This window comes from Microcebus murinus, chromosome 10, assembly GCF_040939455.1.
Source record: "Microcebus murinus isolate Inina chromosome 10, M.murinus_Inina_mat1.0, whole genome shotgun sequence".
NCBI classification, from domain to species: Eukaryota; Metazoa; Chordata; class Mammalia; order Primates; family Cheirogaleidae; genus Microcebus; species Microcebus murinus.
This window is the reverse complement of record NC_134113.1, coordinates 7,366,273-7,385,054: the sequence shown is the minus strand read 5'-3', so window position 1 is coordinate 7,385,054 and position 18,782 is coordinate 7,366,273. Positions and strand designations below refer to the sequence as shown.

Here is an 18,782-nt window from a genome sequence, read left to right as displayed (position 1 = left end):
TGAGTCCCCAGAGTAGGGGCTGGGGAAGGACACAGCGAACTGGCCCTTGGCTGGAAGCTCCATGGCCCCCCTTGACTGGATCAAAGACTTCCTGTGTGTCTTGGCCCAAGTCCCTGCCCTCCATGCCTGTTTCTCACCTGCAGTGGTGACTGGGGCCTATGGCCCATTCAGACACAACTGACGCCACACCTTGCTCTGGGAACTTTAATATTTGTGACATAAAGTTCTCTAAAATACACACCTTCCCCACCACTTGGCCCCAGTCAACTGGGGCGAGCAGGCAGGGTGGGCTAGATCTCACGTGACAGCCACACACACCTCCCCTCTGTGTAGACAGAAACCCGTTCTGTTCAGAAATACCAGCAGCAGCTGTGGCCAGGGCCACCGGGCGGAAGACAGGAACACTGGGCCCTGGGAGGACAGGAGCCAGCCTCACCATGGATGACGGGCTGGGGAAAGTCATCCTCACGGCCCCTGGCCCTTGCAGCAGATACACAGGGCGGGCGCCCTGGGCCCGAGCAGGAGGGACCTCAGCACCCGCCCAGCGCCAGGGTCTCTCCGTGGATCTGGGCCTGGCTCTTTGGAAGTCACCATGATAGGTGTAGGTCACGCCTCATGGGCTGTCTCTGGGAAAAAAATCTCTCGGCATCGCTGCACTGTGTCCTGAGGGGAGACCACACTGTGGCCGACAGTCCGGGGGTCAGCAAAGATCTCAAAGTCATTCCCACCCTGTGCACAGAAGAGCAAAGAAAGCACATTTGGGTGAAGCCTATAAGAGGTTCCCATGGCGGGACTTGCAGCCCCCGTGCCTTCCTCCTGTCCCCTCAGACCCACCAGGAAGCTCATCTGGGCCTTCAGCAGACCTGCCCTGACTCGCTATGTGACATGGAACAAGAGTCCAGCCCACTCTGGGTCCAGCCTTCCAATCTGTGCTGGCACTATGAGCGATGGCTATTCTCGGGAAGCCCCCCCAAGAGGTCTGTTCTGTTGCCCTGTGTCCTGGCCTTGACCTTGGGCAATTTGGGTTGAGGGGAACCTGGGCTGGGCCACACTCACAGGGCTGGTCTCATTCCCAAAGAAGTGGATGGTGTCGAAGCTGTCCTGGTCCAGGCTGTCCAGGCAGTAGCGCTTGTCCCAGCCCTCAGGGAACACATCAAAGCTGATCATGCCTCCTGCGGGGGGGGGGGGGGGAGTGCAGGGGGCTATGATCCCCTCCTGGGAGGGGCAGACGAGCCTAGCAAAGGGGGTGAGCTTGGGCAGGGCCCCTTGTCCATTCATTCAATAACCCTTGAGTGCCCACTCAACAACGCTGGGCACAGGAAAGAGTCAAGCTCCTCACGGAAGTTGCAACTCAGCTGGGAGAACTGGTGGTGCACAAACAAGACCACCTGCAGGGAGAGAGAGGCTCACCCCCCCAGCATGGGCAGGGAGATGACCCAGAGCTGGGACTTGACCCAGAGTGGGGATGGCTGGGAAGGGGGAGGAGTGTCCCAGCAACAGAAAAGGCTGGGAGACGCAGGGGCCCCAACGAGGGCCCTTGGCTTTATTTGGAGTATGGGGAGGACCCTCTAAAGAGCTTTCAGCAGGAGCCAAGTGACCCGGATGCAGCTGGGCTCCCCTCTGGCCACTGGGAAGGGGATGAGGTGGCAGAGCGGGGCCGGGGTCATTTATAGCCTGGGAAGAACTGCTGGCAGCAGAGCTGTGAGTGGCAGTCAGATTCCAGATGCGCTTGGGACATAGGGCCCTGGGACTTGCTAGGAGACTGGACTCGGGGAAGGTTGGGGACAGAACAGAAGGGAGATGCTTAGGTTTCTGGCCTGAGCAACTGGTGGGCATGGGACATTTACTGCTGAGGTGGGGAAGCCTGGGGCCAGGGAAATACTGAGCCCCTGGCCTGGCACAGTGGCTCATGCCTGTAGCCCTAGCACTCTGTAAGGCAGAGGAGAGAGGACTGCTTAAGCTCAGGAGTTCAAGACCAGCCTGAGCAAGAGTGAGACCCCATCTCTACTAAAAATAGAAAAATTAGCTGGGCATGGTGCTTGTAGTCCCAGCTGCTCAGGAGGCTGAGGCAGGAGGATTGCTTGAGCCCAAGAGTTTGAGGTTGCTGTGATGACCACCTCCCTCTAGCCCAGGCAATAGAGCAAGACCCTATCTCAAAAAAAAAAAAAACACACAAACAAAGCAAAACAATACAAACATAAAACAAAAGACTGAGCCTCTGCTGTACCCCCAAGGGTGGGAGGGACGTCTGCAGCCTGGTCATGGGAGGGTGGGCAGTGTGAGAGGGCCCCTGGGTCAGGTCTCCCAGGGCTTCTACAGGGTGGACGTACCTCGGGAGAACCTCAGCCCTTTGCCGGCAAACTCTGTTTTCAAGGCTTCCACGAACTTCTCCCGGATCTTCTCCTTCTGCAGAGGGGAGGGGGCAGGTTGAGTTCACAGAGCCACCATGCGCCAGGGCCTGTGCTGGGCACATGATCACATAAGCTCAGAGTCTTCCAGGTGGGCGCGGTGCCCACTGTACAGATGCGGGGTTGGGCCCCGTCAAGGTCACCTAGCCGTAGTGGCTGAGCCAAGGCTTGAATCCAGAAGGGCTGCGACTGTGGACCCTGCTAGCTCCTTGCCAACGGAGGCGTGGGCCGGTATTGGTTCAGAAGCTGGAGTGAGTGTGGGCAGGCAAGAATAGAAGACCCGTGAGTAACTGGTGGTGGCACTCAGAGAGGGCAGCTGGATGCCAGGTATGGCCAGAGCACCAACCTCGAAACTGCCTCCACCCCTCCGAGCAGGACCTTGAAACTCAGGCAGCGCCTCTGCAAACATGAGGAACCCTCTGGGCCTGCCCTGCTGGGGCTGCAGAGGGGAGCTGCTTGCGGGCCTGGGGCGGAGCTGAACATTCAAACCGGTCGACCCGGCGTCTCAGGTGCTGTGCATCACCGGGGCAAACGGGTCACTCAGCACACCCACGCCACCGCAGAGGCACAGAGGTTCAAGTCCCCGGCTGGTTGAAGCAATGGCAGGAGCTCAGTAGGACATTCAGCTCACGGGTGGGGGCTGAGGGTAGGGGTGTTGGGTTGGAGACCAGACTGAGACCAAGAGCCACCAAGGATTTCAGAGCCCGGGAGGGGGGCGGCTAGTACCGCCCTTGGGTGGAGTTGGCAGGGCTGGACCGGAGAGGCAGGCACGGGCAGCAGCCTGGGGCCTGGAGCAGTGGTCCAGGGAGGACGAGCCAGACATGCCCGGGACGGAGACCTGGAGGCAGGCAGCCAGGCCCTGGCTGTGTGACCACGGCAACTGGCCTGATCTCTTCTGGGCTCATTTTCTGGACTAAAGGGTAGGAAAGTAACGAATGACCCCTGCCTGCTTTCCTCCCGTGGAAGAGTAGAGATAAGGGATGTGAGCCGCCTGCTCGCCTTGGCCTTGCCTCCCAGCCATGTGGGTGGGCCCAGGGCTAGAGCTAAGGGTGCCCCAAGCTCTGAAGAAGTGTTCCACATGGCCCGGGTCGCTGCATCTTTCTCTGGAGAACCAGGCTGGTCACTGGACAGCCCTGTATGCCAAGTCCAGCCTCAGCAGGGACCAGCATCATGACCTTGAGTTAGTCATTCACCCTTTTGCCTCAGTATCCTCCTCTAGGGAAGGGGACTCCGTGCCCCTCCCTCAGGACTGTAGGAGAGTAAGTCGTTCTATGGGACCTGGGCGAGGCACCTTAGGCCACTCAGATCAGGAATGTTCATGCCCTTCCAGTACCAGGAGGGGACAAACAGGAGCCAAAAAGACCAGAGAAGGGGGCTGCAGAAGAGTCAGCGCGTGCACCCCCAGGCCCCCACACCAGGCCCATTAGGTGCTCTACTCTGTTTGTTCCTTATGACAGCCCGTGGGGCAGGAGCTACTGTTATCCCCACTGCACAGGTGAGAAAACGGAGGCACACAGTAGTGAAGCTACTTCTCCAGGTTACTAGCCAAGTAGGAGGTGGAGCTGGGACTGGAGACCTGGGTGGTCTGAGAAGGGCTCACCTCTCAGTGTGTGGGAAGGGCCAATTTTAAGTACTCTGAGAAGTCCCGGGTCTGCAGGCACTGCCTGCCAAGCCTCAGGACCTGGGGTGGGAGGCCACTGCCAAAGAGTCCCACCCACCCACAGGGAAGCGCCAGAGGGCTAGAGGCAGGATCAAATCTGCTCAGCAACCAACTCCCACATGACCTTGGGCAAGTCACTTCCCATCCTAGCCTCAGTTTCCTCATTCATGAAATGGGGATGACATTACCTATTTCATTCATTCAAAAAGTACTTCCCGAGCACTTGCTACGTGTCAGGCGCAGGGATCCAGAGGGGAACGGGCTGTGGAGATCCCTTAGGGAGCGTGCAGTTCTGGTGCGGGGATGACAATAACCCAGATTTAAGAATAGATGGTAGGCCGGGCGAGGTGGCTCACGCCTGTAATCCTAACACTCTGGGAGGCCAAGGCGGGCAGATTGCTTGAGGTCAGGAGTTCGAAACCAGCCTGACAAGAGCGAGACCCCATCTCTACTATAAATAGAAATTAATTGGCCAACTAATATATATAGGAAAAAAAAAATTAGCTGGGCATGGTGGCACATGCCTGTAGTCCCAGCTACTTGGGAGGCTGAAGCAGGAGGATCGCTTGAGCCCAGGAGTTTGAGGTTGCTGTGAGCTAGGCTGAAGCCACGGCACTCACTCTAGCCTGGGCAACAAAGCAAGACTGTCTTAAAAAAAAAAAAAAAAAGAATAGATGGTAGAGGGTGTCCCAGGGTGGAGATGGCTTGGGGAGAAATAAAGCAGGGGAAGGAGCAGGAAGTCCTGGGGTGCAATGGTGGCCGCAGGCTCCATGAGGAAGGTGTTGTGCGAGCAGAGGTGAAGGGGGTGAGGGTGATCGGGCGGAGAGGCAGGCGGGATACCACTGCATTCTAGAATCAGCAAAGGGGCCACAGGTCAGGTCAGAGAGACCCACATGGACGGGCCAGCATGCAAAGGCCTGGATGGACAGATCGCTCCACCTGAGAGGGGGTGGATGGTGGGGAGACAAGCTAAATGCACCCCAAGGTTTGGCAGGTTCAGCACATCCAAAGGTGACAGGAACTTGGTGTGTTCCAGGAACAGAAAGTGGAGCATGGGGGACTGCAGAGAGGGGGCTAAAGAGGGAAGCAAGAGCCAGGCAGACCCTTCAGGGGGGGCTGGGACAGTGTCTAGTTGGCAACAGGGAGCCCCAGGAGGATTGTGCGCAGGGAGTGGGTGTGGCGGACGTATTCAGCAGGTTCTCAGTGGCACTGCTGGAAAAGCAGAGGGGAGGGGTCTGTGGGGATGGAAGGAACAGAGGGAGGGGACTTGGGGCAGCCTGGGGTAGGGGGAAGATGACAGTGTGGAGAGTGGGGTCCTGTTCTGTAGATGAACAGACAGATAAGAGCTGTTGGCTTGGGGAAGCAGAGAGAAAATAAAGACTCAGGGAGTGAGTGACTGATATCCTACAGGCCTATGGTTACGCAGCTGGTGGTACCTTGTCCAGTTCGGAGAACTCGATCCGTTCCTCCAGGGTGCAGCTGCGGCCGATGGGCGAGATGTTCAGCATGCCGTTCCGGAACTCGATGAAGGTTCCACTGGGGGGGATGGAAGGGCGGAAGGAGGGCAGGAGCCAGAGAGAAGGAAAACAGCCCTGCATTCAAATCCAGCCCCACCTGGGACCACAGCGTCCCCGGACTTCAAAGGGGACAGGAACCCACCCCCAACCCTGCTAAGTCAGAAGCCTGAGTATCTCCAGGTTCTGTCTCAGGGACGCAGGCTTTTCCTCCCTTGGGCCTGGGTTCGGAGGCCAGGCTGGGCGGGACCTCACCGCTTCTTGGGCAGTCTCAGCAGCGACATGTAGCTGAGGCAGAAGTTTATCAAGTCCTGCAGCAGCTCCTCCCCCAGGTGGTTCTGGATGGTCTGGGCAAGGAACACAAGGCTCTGAGTGTGGCCCCAGCTGCCCGACCCCAGGACAGGCACGGCACCTCTCCCTGGGACTGTCCCACTGAGAAAAAGTGGGACGGCCCTGGGGCACTGACCTGCTTGGAGAGCAGCCGGCCATGCTTATACTGCACCGTCCCGTTCTCGGCAAACACATAATCGAACTTCTCAATGACTTCAGGGCCACAGAGAGGCCAGGGGAGAAGGAAAGAGCATGAGACCAGGTCTGACTGTTACCACAGAGGCAAGCAGAAAGGACAGCCCACACCCTGGGTTTGGCATTCAAAGGCCATTCTGTTTCTCCAGCCTCGTCCCCCTCTGCAACTTTGTTTTCCCCAGACAATCCAGTCACACCTCTAGGCCTCTGCCCCCATGCAGACACACAGGCCCTTCTGCCCGAACCCACCCCTGGCTGCCCTTCCTGCATCCTCCACTGCCAGCCCGGCGGCACTCCTCGGCAGAGGGCGGCATTTCCGCTCTGTGCTCCCACAGCCCCTCCGTGCAAGGACTTCCTTCCGTTTCACAGTCCATCACTGTCTTCTCGGAGCTGGCTGCCGCCAGAAGCAGCTGGGGTGGGTGGGAGGAGGTACAGGGAGCACAGCCAGGAGGCTGCTGCAGGGTCCAGGTAGCAGGGGATCACCTGGACTGTGATGGGTGGTGGAGGTGGGGGCACAGAGGGGGCAGGAAGATACCTTTGGGTTTGCTAATGGAATGAACAAGGGGCGGGGGGAAAGGGAAATGCAAGAAACTGGAGGCACCTGCTTTGACTAAGCTGAGACCAGGGGCTCTGGGAGCCACACAATTTCCTTGGTAACTTGAGAGCCTTCCTCTGTTGCATGGGGTAACCATGCCTACTCTGAAGTGTGATTGTGATGGTGAAATGAAACGAAATAAACACATGGTCATTTTCAACAAGTGGTAGCCGTTATTGATTACACCCAATTTAAAGGTGAGGAAATCAAGACTCAGACTCAGCAGGGAGGAGAATGTGAACTGCATGGAGGCAGGATGCAGCCTGCTCTCTTCCCAGCTGTTTCTCCAGGGCCTGGCCCGAGGCCTGCCAGGCAGGCGCTCACTTAATGTTTGTTCAATCAGCGATGGAATAACTCCTCTACTTCTGCCCACAGAAGCAGGACTGGGTCCTCGAAGGTGCCCAGGGATCTCCTGAACTCCCTCCCCACTCCTTCCACCCCCTCGCCCTACACCTACCTTCATCTCCTTCGCCCAGCTGCTCAGCAATCTTAGAGTAGTCGGAGCCGCCCACCACCCCGATCTGCACTCTACTCCGCAGCTTCTGCAGGAAGGTGGCCACCTCAGGGTCAATCTTCTGTAGTGGAAAGGGGGAAGCACAGGATCTGGCTGTCAGCACGCGTGGGACCTCGACCCAGCCCTCAGTGTGCACAACCCAGAGAGCCCACAGTCCTCCTGGATCTGAAGCAGCACAAGGTTTAGACATCAAAACTTTGATGCACTTGGGTTCAAACTCGGACTCAAGTCCCTCAGAAACAGTATGGCCTTGAGCAAATGGCTTTGTCTTTCTTTACCTCATATTCCCTTGTGTAAAATGGGGACCATGGTAGTAATCACTGGGAGGGGGGTCACTGTTAGGATTAAATGAGACAATGCATCCCAAGTGCTTGGAAATGAAAAGCAATTAACTAGTGACTAAACATGAAAAGATTCCTCACTAAGGAAATGTAAACTTTCATAATAACTTATAACCCATATTTTCATATATTGATATACAAGGCCAACAATGTCCAGAGTAGATGATGTAGGGGGAACAGGCATTTTCCAATGCTATTGGTCAGAGTGTAAACTGGCACAGCCATTTTGGAGAGTAATTTGGAAAGATCTATTAAAACTTAAGGCTGGGCGTGGTGGCTCACGCCTATAATCCTAGCACTCTGGGAGGCTGAGGAGGGCGGATTGCTCTAGCTCAGGAGTTTGAAACCAGCCTGAGCAAGAGACCCTGTTTCTACTAAAAAAAGAAATTAGCTGGACAACTAAAAATATATAGAAAAAATTAGCAAGCATAGTGGTGCATGCCTGTAGCCATAGCTACTTAGGAGACTGAGGTAGGAGGATCCCTTGAGCCCAGGAGTTTGAGGTTGCTGTGAGCTAGACTGACTCCATGGCACTCTAGCCAGGGCAACAGAGTGAGACTCTGTCTCAATATCTAGTTCTCTTGCCCAAGTGTATATGGAGGTTCACTCTTGCCCAAGTGTATATGGAGGTTCACTCTTGCCCAAGTGTATATGGAGGTTCACTGGGGTGTGGTCTATTATAGTGAAAAACTGCAAACAACTTACATGTTTGTCAATCAGGGAATGGAACATACCTATCCTGACATACTACACTGTGGTTACACAGAATGGGCAGGTCTGTGCTTCCAACATGGCAGACATGTTATCACAAGACATGCTATAATGCCACTTCATTAAAAATAGTCTCACAGGCCGGGCGCGGTGGCTCACGCCTGTAATCCTAGCTCTCTGGGAGGCCGAGGCGGGCGGATCGCTCGAGGTCGGGAGTTCGAAACCAGCCTGAGCAAGAGCGAGACCCCGTCTCTACTATAAATAGAAAGAAACTAATTGGCCAACTAATATATATAGAAAAAATTAGCCGGGCATGGTGGCTCATGCCTGTAGTCCCAGCTACTTGGGAGGCTGAGACAGAAGGATCGCTTGAGCTCAGGAGTTTGAGGTTGCTGTGAGCTAGGCTGACGCCACGGCACTCACTCTAGCCTAGGCAACAAAGCAAGACTCTGTCTCAAAAAAAAAAAAAAAAAATAGTCTCACAAAACAACGCTTAATATTCACTCTGGGCAAACAGATCCAGATACAGGTCTGGAAGGAAACTTCTCTACATTACTCAGGGGAGGAGGCCAGGCCTGGGATCCTATGTGGTCAGAGAGGACTGTACCCTTAACTGTTATGTTTTCATTCTTTTTTTTTGAGACAGAGTCTCACTTTGTTGGCCAGGCTAGAGTGAGTGCTGTGGCATCAGCCTAGCTCACAGCAACCTCAAACTCCTGGGCTCAATCAATCCTTCTGCCTCAGCCTCCTGAGTGGCTGGTACTACAGGCATGCGCCACCATGCCTGGCTAATTTTTTGTATATATATTTTTAGTTGGTCAATTTCTTTCTATTTTTAGTAGAGACGGGGTCTTGCTCAGACTGGACTGGAACTCCTGACTTCGAGCAATCCGCCCACCTCGGCCTATGTTTTCATTCTTTTTTTTGAGACAGAGTCTCGCTTTGTTGCCTAGGCTAGAGTGAATGCCATGGCATCAGCCTAGCTCACAGCAACCTCACACTCCTGAGCTCAAGCAATCCTGCTGTCTCAGCCTCCCAAGTAGCTGGGACTATGGGCATGCACCACCATGCCCGGCTAGTTTTTTCTATACATACTAGTTGGCCAATTAATTTCTTTCTATTTATAGTAGAGACGGGGTCTTGCTCTTGTTCAGGATGGTTTCGAACTCCTGACCTCAAGCAATCCGCCCTCCTCGGCCTCCCAGAGTGCTAGCATTACAGGCATGAGCCACCCCGCCCGGCCTGTTTTCATTCTTGAATGAATGAAACGTGCTCATGAATATGTGTACAATTAAAAATTAACTTGTGAAAAGTGCTAAGCACAGGGCCTGGCTCTCCTCGACTAACACACTGTTCTTGTTCAGGTTGTTGTGTGTCAGCGGAGCAAAGGGTCAGAGGGAGGCCAGGGGACTGTGCCTAGGCCCTGCCACCCTCCCTCCAGTTCTGTCAACTTCCTCCCGGATCCATCCAGGAGGGAGGGAGGGTAGGCAGATTCCTCCCTGTCCCCAGCCCCAAGGGCCTAAGTCAGGGCAACTTCACCATGGGGGAGGGGAATTCAGGACCTAAGAGAAGAGGCTTAGCCACTGCCCAGTAATCCATCTCAATGCTCCCCTGCTGTAGGAGATCGCTCCCTCGGTAGGTCCTTATGGCCCTGGATTGGCGGATGGAATCCCCACAGGATGGGCATGAATGAGCCCTGCTTATTCAACAGCATCCAGCTGGTGAGGGTGGACTGGGGAACTCGGGATGCGATCCAAAGTGAGAAAAACTGAACAGAGGTTGGAGGGTCCGTACTGTGAGACACCTTTAGGAGGAAAACTACACTCCCATCCTCACTAAGCCTCAATGTCCCCCAGTAACCAGACTAGGCCTGGAGCCTCTCACCTCCAGGTGGGTGGAGCCCATAAACTCATGGGAAAAAAGGCCTCTGCCTCCAGACTGCGGGTGGAAGGTAAAGCGTGTGAGGGGCTTGAGAAACTAAACCCAGGCCCGGGCCTGCAAAGGCGGAGGTGGGATGGCTCCAAGACTCCTTGGCCTCCACCAGGTGCCTGGAACCCCAATTCAGAAGCCAGCTCTAACTACTGCTGCGTCCCAGGGCTGAACTAGGGTGGGAGCCCCCGCTGGTGAGGCGGGGGCGGCCCGGAGCCAGGCTCTGGCGTGTGTAAGCCTCTTGGAGCCAGGCTTTGGCTTGTGTAAGCCTCTGGGAGGATGCGGGGAGAGGAATGGGAACTAGGCCCCCGCTCGCAGCCTCCTCCCTCCACAACTGGATTCAGCCCCAACACTCCCAAGGCAGAACGTGGGCGCGGACGCTCAGGGGTCTGTGACGGGGGGACCCGGATCCCCATCACTGCCATTGGGCGGCCAATGAATGTCAGGGGCCGAGTACCGCGGCATCCCACATCGGTCCCCGGGTGTCCGCGGTCACGCTGCTGCAGGCCCCACACTCAGCCTCAGGGTGTCCGCGTGACACTCCTGGCAGGGGCTTTCGAACGGCAGGGTCCTACCTGGCGGGCAGGCGTCAGGGTCCCGTCCACGTCGAACAGGCAGAGGACGCGCTCCTTCCTGCGGGCGCCCTCGGCTGCTACCGCCATGGCTGCAGCTCCGCACCCCGGTCGGATCTGCGGGGTGCAGCCGCCAAAGTCGCGCGGGGGAGAGGCCGGCGGGGCGGGGCGGGGCCAGAAGGCCGGGGCGGGGCCATGGAGGGGCGGGGCCAGAAGGCCGGGGCGGGGCCAGGCGGGGCGGGGCCAGAAGGCCCGGCCGGGCTGCGCCGAACGAAAAGGGGGCGTGGCCAGGGCGTGATCTTGGCGGGAGAAGGGTGGCCCGGACGGGGCGGGGGCGGGACCCGAGCCTCGCAGGAGCTGGATTCTGATTGCACCTGGCAAAGGGGAGGCGTGGCACGGGGCGGAGCACAGCCTGCTCCAGGTTCGGTCTGGTTGCTCCGAACCAGACGAAGGCGGGGCCTGAGCCTGGGCGTGGCGGGAAGTGAAGGACAGAACGCGGAAGCCCGGGGCGGGGTCGGAACTGGACCCTGGCGGGTGGATCCGGCGGAGAAGGGCAGGGCATTGCCGGGCGGGGCAGGGGCGGGACTACCCCCGCCCCCAGGTTTGTAGGGTAATCTCTTTGCCTTGCAACTCTTGAGCTTTAAGAAGTCTCCTGATGGGGCCGGGCGCGGTGGCTCACGCCTGTAATCCTAGCTCTTGGGAGGCCGAGGCGGGCGGATTGCTCAAGGTCAGGAGTTCAAAACCAGCCTGAGCAAGAGCGAGACCCCGTCTCTACTACAAATAGAAAGAAATTAATTGGCCAACTGATATATATATAAAAAATTAGCCGGGCATGCTGGCGCATGCCTGTAGTCCCAGCTACTCGGGAGGCTGAGGCAGAAGGATCACTCGAGCCCAGGAGTTTGAGGTTGCTGTGAGATAGGCTGACGCCACGGCACTCACTCTGGCCTGGACAACAAAGCGAGACTCTGTCTCAAAAAAAAAAAAAAAAAAAGAAGTCTCCTGATGGCCTTTGCTCAGGCTTTGGGTTTTGCTGGCCTTCCCCGACCCTTACGCGTCCTTATGTCATTACGTCCACCCATATAGCCCATCTCACGGCCCCCTTACTTCAAGAAATCTTCCCAGATTCTACTCATAATTATTTAACCATCTTGTTGACTTTGGAGTCAGTTCTGAGTTGTCTTCCCAGCTCCACCACTATGTGACCTTGGACAAGTCACTTCACCTCTTAGAGGCTTTGTGTCTTTACCTATAAAATGGAAATAACATCAGCTACTCTGTAGGGTTGCTTTGCATATGAAAATAAATAATAAGCCGGGCTCCAGTGGCTCATGCCTGTAATCCCAGATGGGAGGCTGAGGCTAGAGGAGGCTAGAGGATCACTTGAGGATCGCTTGTAAAAGAGCCCCACAGAGTACCTAGCACACAGCAGGCCCACACCATAAGGGAATTTGTATAGATGTGCTTAATGCTGTTACTGATTAAACAACTATTGCATGTGTTAATGGAAAAGAAGCCAAACTCCGTAAAATAATTTAAAGAGATTTATTCTGAGCCAAATTTGAGGATCATGGCCTGGAGCCACACCCAAGAAGCCTTGAGCAAGTGGACTCACTATGGTTGGGTTACACTTTGGTTTCATACATTTCAGGGAGGCAGGGATTACAGATAAAATCCTAAATCAATACATGGAAGGTATACATTGATTTGGTCCAAAAAGGTGGGGCATCTTAAAGCGGAGCTTACAGGTTTAAAAACTCTTTAACTTGTAATTGGTTTTTAAAAATTTAGCTTTGGGCCGGGCGTGGTGGCTCACACCTGTAATCCTAGCACTCTGGGAGGCCGAGGTGGGAGGATTGCTTGAGCTCAGGAGTTGGAGACTAGGCTGCGCAAGAGCAAGACCCCATCTCTACTAAAAATAGAAAGAAATTAGTCGGACAACTAAAAATATATACAAAAAAATTAGCTGGGCATGGTGGCGAATGCCTGTAGTCCCAGCTACTTGGGAGGCTGAGGCAGGAGGATCCCTTGAGCCCAGGAGTTTGAGGTTGCTGTGAGCTAGACTGATGCCACGGCACTCTAGCCCGGGCAACAGAGCAAGACTCTGTCTCAAAAACGAAACAAAACACAAAAAAACAATCAACATTTATTTATTTATTTATTGAGGCAGAGTCTCACTTTGTCACCCAGGCTAGAGTGAGTGCCCTGGCATCAGCCTAGCTCACAGCAACCTCAAACTCCTGGGCTCAAGCAATCCTTCTGCCTCAGCCTCCCAAGTAGCTGGGACTACAGGCATGCGCCACCATGCCTGGCTAATTTTTTCTATATATATTAGTTGGCCAATTAATTTCTTTCTATTTATAGTAGAGACAGTGTCTCGCTCTTGCTCAGGCTGGTTTTGAACTCCTGACCTGGAGCAATCCACCCACCTCAGCCTCCCAGAGTGCTAGGATTACAGGCGAGAGCCACCGCACCCAGCCTGTATTTATTTAATATACATCACAAGGGCTCAACCAGATAGTTACTTTGAAAAACAGAAACAAGACAACACAGCTCAAGATACAGAATCCTATACAGAAATCATGGAAAGGATAGACCATCTAAGGGGAAAAAAAGATAGCACAGGGAGAGTCCAGATAGCCCTGGTCAGGGCTCCTGGCTGGACACCTGCTTTGAGTAGGTTTCCTGCAGGTACTTCTTAAAAGCCGTGGACGTCATATTGGGCAGTCCACTTGTCCTTCAGAATATCGGTAGATGTTACCCTGGGTGTCCACGCTGGGGTGGTAGCAGGGCATGAGGAACTTCACCGTCAGGGCGTTGTAAGGGTAGCCACTGGGGATCTCTAGGGAGAGCTTATAACTCAGTCTTCATATACTGTGCCGGCTGCTCCATGGATGTCCCTACCCATTTGAAAAGGTTGTCTGATTCAGGAAAGGCAGAAATTCCTTTGTCACCAGACATCATGAGGATCATGAGATCATGAGTTCCTGCTGTAACCTTTTGCCCACTGTGCCCCAGGGGGTGCCCACTGGGGTGGGGGGGCCTCCTGTCTCAGCCTTCCAAGTGGCTGGGACTACAGGAGCACACCATAATGCCTGGTTAATTTTTCTATTTTCAGTAGAGATGGGATCTCCCTCTTGCTCAGGCTGGTCAAAAATTTAGCCTTGTCTAAGGGCTCCAAATGTCTTAAGAAAGTCTGTTAATCTGTGACAAACTACTGGCCATATATTTGTTGTGTAAATTGAGGACCTGCAGGTTTTTTTGCATACCCTTAGGCCTGTTAATGAATTACAAAGGACATCTGCAAGAAGGGAGGGAGGCATGATGAGGCATGTCTGACCTCTCTCTCTTGGCCTGCAACTGCAACTCAGTTTTAGGGTGTCCCCTTAGCCAGGAGGAGGTCCATTCAGTCAGCTGGTGGCAGGGAGAGTCTTACTATTTTATTTTAGTTCACACATGTGTTAAAAGACTTAAAAATGTGCAGATTCAAAAGGACAAGGTGGGGGTAGCCCTTGTTGCCATCACTATGTCCCTTTTGTTACCTAAGGAGGTTAAGGGGTTGAGAAAAAGGAAAGAGGAGTTTATTAATTTGTTGGCAAATGAGTAGGACAAAGACTTGCCCCTTAAAATGCCATCAGCCTAATCATAAACAGAAATACAGAGCTTTTAAAGGGAGGTTTTCAGTCAGGCTATTTTGAACTATACACAGGATTCTGATGAGTCCCATCTGTGGGAAGACAATCTTGTGACCTCTGCCCCACCTGGACCTCTGGGACTTCCACTGGGGCAATTCCTTTGAAACTTCTCCTGTGGTACAAAGAACAAAGGACACTCCCCTGGCACTACTGACCACTAGCCTGAGGTAGAGATGTAGATTTTAATTCCCAAAAAGAGTGGGGAAAGTTTTAAAGACAGAAAACATTTTTACCCTTTTTTTCAGGCCATTCCCTCTATTATGCTGCAAGAGGAAGGCTCATCCCTGGCAACGGGTGCTCAGACAGGGCCCTGGGGAGGCCCCTGGGGAAAGGAACTGGCAGGGCTGGGAGGAGGGGAGGACTGGCCAGAAAGATCACTTGGAGGAAACCGGAGGAAGCTGGGACTGATTCTGCTCTGGAAGGAAGATTCTGGGCTATTCTGGGCCAGACCTGGGGCTGAAATTTGGAGGTTAGTGATGTCTATGTTTGGTTTAGGCATTTCACTTACTTTTTCCAATAAGTCTCTGAGGCGAGTACCCTTATACTTGGTTTCCAGAGGTGGGTACTGACACCAGAGAGGTGCAGTGACTTTCCTAGGGTCCCACAGCACAGCCAGGATTCCCACTCAATCCTGTTCCCCCAAAGCGCTCACTTTGTCACGGCTCCCGGCTGTCGGTAGAAGGCCATGTGTCAACATGTCCAATAAATACAGGGATCGATCCTCTTTTTCTGTCCCAGTGCGATCTTTTGAGTGCTGGCAGTCCCATCTGAAAGGCAGCCTCTGCGTTGTGGGGTTTACGGTCAGGTCAGACCGACAGTTCCTGGGGCTGCCCCTCCCCCAGGTGACCTTGGGCAGGTCCCTCCCACTCTGAGCTGTTGCTCATCTATAAATGGGGCCAACACTGGCAGTCTGGCCGGGCGGGTTGGGAGGAAGATGAGGGGAGCAGGGGCGGACGTGTGCTTAGGGAGGCTCTGCAAGGACCAGGCAGGGAAACTGTGGGGGATGCCGGCAGCCCTCGCATTGTTGTCACAGTGAACAAGTCCATTGAATGTAAACAAGCTGAAGGGCGCATGTTCAGAGGTGGCTTCCTATGAGGGGGTGGAGGCTGTTGCTGGGTTGGCTCAGGCCCCCTTGGGGCTCCCTCAGCCAAAGACAGTGGGGACAGAGCTGGTTCCAGCCATAGCACTGCACTACTTGGGGGTGTAGAACAGGGGTGGCAGCCCCTGACACCGGATGTCAGTGGTCTCTGTGGGTCAGAGCTCAGCCCCAGGACTGGAAGAACTTGGCCAAATCACTCTCCTCACCTTTCAAGGGGTGGGGAGAGGAGTTACACCAGAGGGACTGTAGAGAGGTCTGACCGACCCAGTTTCCATTGTACAGATGAAGAAACTGAGGCACAGAGAGGGGAAGGCCTTGATTAAGGTCTCAGAGTCGGAGGCTGGCGGGAGCGTGCCTGGACGCACTCATGGGAGGGAGGGGGCAGCCCGGGCCAGGGAGAGGTGGAAGGCTGTGGATAGGACATGCTGGCACGGGGCCTGAGGAGGGGCTGGGGAGAGGGAATCCAGGTGAAACCAGATGTGACAGGGACTGGGGTTGGCCCTTGCATGAGGGTGTGGGGGTTGGACCAAGGAGTCCAGGGACAAGTTTGAGAAGGGCCTTGAAAATTGAAGACAAGGAGCTTGGCTGTTACCTCGTGGACTCTTGGGGAGCCATGCAGGAGCTGAGGTGTGTGGGGAGCAGGGCCGGCTTACAGAGGTGGCTTGTGGTACTCCAGACCAGCCCAGAGTTTGGCTGTGGGCTGGGCTGGGCGCACGAGTCTACAGCGCCACCTGGTGCCCATCTCTCTCACCACAGTGTGACCTTGCCTGGCTCTCCAGCTGGGGATAGACTGGGGGCAAGCTTGTGACCCGGACCAGTCCCAGAACCACTCCCCACCTCCTCCCACAGCAGCCAGGCTCCATGGTCAAGGGCTCACATCCTGTGGTGTGCCAGGCTCCTGCTGGGCTCCTTGCCTGCCCTCTCAGGCCACAGCTCCTGTCTGGGCGCCAGGAGCCATGGGTCTCATGGTCCAACCCACTCCCAGCCTGGGCAGGTGGCCTCCCACACCATCAGTGCATCCAAGCAGGTCCTTCCGGCTCCACCTAACAGCTCCCTCAGGCTTTGGGGACCTTTGCTGGAATGTGCTCTTAGAGCTTCGTCTATCCCTACCACCACTCCCCCCCACCCCGGGCTGTACCTATAGTCACTGCATGTTAGGAGAACAGACCAAGGTACCAAAGAGCATGTGTAGCTCGTGTGTCTTCAAAGGCACAGAAACATCGCAAGGAGAGGCACACGATGGTATTAATATCAGTGGCTTCTTAGGATGATGGGAATTTCAGGTGATTTTTTTCCTTTCATCTTTGTGCTTTTGTTTGCTTAAATTTTCTGAATACATATTGTCTTCATACTCATATAAAATCTATTTTCATTTAAAAAAACAAATAGAGAAATCTCGGCATACCCCAAGTCAAAGCTGGAGCAGCCCAGTAAAAGCTCACAGAGGCAGGGGAAGGGGCCCCGCAGTCCCCATGGCTCCCCTTACCCCGCGTCGCCGTCGTGGGGGTAGTTCTGTTCCCCTGCACTTTAACCCCCTGGATGCGGGGCCCAAACTCAATCCCAGGACTTCTCCATGGATCCGGGCACAGGGTGCACAGCCGCCCCGCCCCCACAGGCCCATCGGGTCCTGTCATTCTCATGCTTCACCCTCCACTACCCCATTTGCTCTTAAGCTGCCCACTCCACCTCCTCTCAGGCCCTCCCTCCAGCGTTCCTTTCTCAGCAGTTCCCTCTGCCTGGGTCACTCTCCCCTCAGATCTGAGCTCTTCATCATTTGGGTTTCAGATTAACTGTCACCTCCTCCTAGAAGCTTCCCCTTACCTCCAAACATATATTGCCCCCATTATGTGGTTGCATGGTTTTTTCTTTCTTTCTTTCTTTCTTTTTTTTTGAGACAGAGTCTCGCTTTGTTGCCCAGGCTAGAGTGAGTGCCGTGGTGTCAGCCTGGCTCACAGCAACCTCAAACTCCTGGGCTTAAGTGATCCTGCTGCCTCAGCCTCCCGAGTAGCTGGGACTACAGGCATGTGCCACCATGCCTGGCTAATATTTTCTATATATATATTAGTTGGCCAATTAATTTCTATTTTTAGTAGAGACGGGGTCTCGCTCTTGCTCAGGCTGGTTTTGAACTCCTGACCTCGAGCAATCCGCCCGCCTCGGCCTCCCAGAGTGCTAGGATTACAGGCGTGAGCCACCGCGCCCGGCCTGGCTGCATGATTTTATTTCTTCTCTGGCACTACGACCATCTGAGATCACTTAACTTGCCATCCTCTTGTCTCCCAGCTTTCCTGGAATATAATCCCTGCCTAGGCGGGCCCTGCCAGTCCTGACACCTGCGGCCCTAGCACAGTACCAGTACAGCTTCCCACTTGTGGGCTCCTGGAGAAACCTCTGTGGGCCTGAAGGAACTCACGCCAGACCAACTTGTCACGCATCACAAAGTCTAAGGCTAGAACACCTGTTTTCTGCCATTTCCCCCAATAGGTGGATGTTTTGTAGACTCCCTCAATAGGGAGGATTGGCCTGGGCCTCTGCAAGGTGCTGGCTTGCAGGAGTCCCCAGTCAATGGCTGTTGAATGGATTCTGCCCTCTTAGCCTGATGTCCACGGAGCGGTTAATCTGTGCCAGGCACTGGGCACAGTGCTTTACATTTCCTCCTCATCACCACTGTGAGGGAGGTGCCATTTCCCCTATTTTACAGGTAAGGAGACAGGATAAAATGGGTGGGTCCACAGTGGCAGAGTTGGGACTAAGCCCAGGCTATGTGATCTTGGAGTAAGCATTCTTCTTTTTTTGAGACAGAGACTCACTCTCTTGCCCGGCCTGGAGTGCTGTGGCATCAGCCTAGCTCACAGCAACCTCAAACTCTTGGGCTCAAGCGATCCTTCTGCCTCAGCCTCCTGGGTAGCTGGGACTACAAGCACACGCCACCGTGCCCAGCTGAATTTTTATATATATATATTTTTAGATGTCCAGATACTTTCTATTTTTTATTTTTTGGAGACAGAGTCTCACTCTTGTTGCCCCGGCTAGAGTGCCATGGCATCAGCCTAGGTCACAGCAACCTCAAACTCCTGGGCTCAAGTGATCCTCCTGTCTCAGCCTCCTGAGCAGCTGGGACTACAGGCATGTGCCACCATGCCCGGCTAATTTTTTCTATATGTTTTTAGTTGACCAATTAATTTTTTCTATTTTTAGTAGAGACGGGGTCTTGCTCTC

The 18,782-nt window shown here is 54.5% G+C and overlaps 1 protein-coding gene and 1 pseudogene across 1 annotated transcript; both read right to left on the bottom strand.

The window, feature by feature from the left end:
• Positions 1-190: 190 nt before the first annotated feature.
• PMM1 (phosphomannomutase 1) lies at positions 191-10,933 on the bottom strand. The gene is made up of 8 exons (XM_012741699.2): positions 10,773-10,933; positions 7,160-7,277; positions 6,049-6,125; positions 5,838-5,929; positions 5,505-5,604; positions 2,331-2,406; positions 1,057-1,172; positions 191-729 (listed from the first exon to the last, which is right to left on the bottom strand). Exons 1-8 carry the CDS (start codon positions 10,857-10,859, stop codon positions 607-609), a joined length of 789 nt encoding a protein of 262 aa, XP_012597153.1. The 5' UTR covers positions 10,860-10,933; the 3' UTR covers positions 191-606.
• Positions 10,934-13,239: 2,306 nt separating this feature from the next.
• On the bottom strand, positions 13,240-13,904 carry LOC109730939 (ubiquitin-conjugating enzyme E2 C pseudogene; annotated as a pseudogene).
• Positions 13,905-18,782: the final 4,878 nt, after the last annotated feature.

Bases quoted from the DNA above. Each gene is read 5' to 3' on its own strand.
- PMM1 (XM_012741699.2), bottom strand. From the start codon at position 10,859: ATGGCGGTAGCAGCCGAGGGCGCCCGCAGGAAGGAGCGCGTCCTCTGC. The intron at 1,173-2,330 runs GTACGTCCACCC...CCCCCCCCGCAG, and splicing joins AGGGCTGAGGTTCTCCCGAG to GAGGCATGATCAGCTTTGAT. The intron at 730-1,056 runs GTGAGTGTGGCC...TTCTGTGCACAG, and splicing joins TTGGGAATGAGACCAGCCCT to GGTGGGAATGACTTTGAGAT.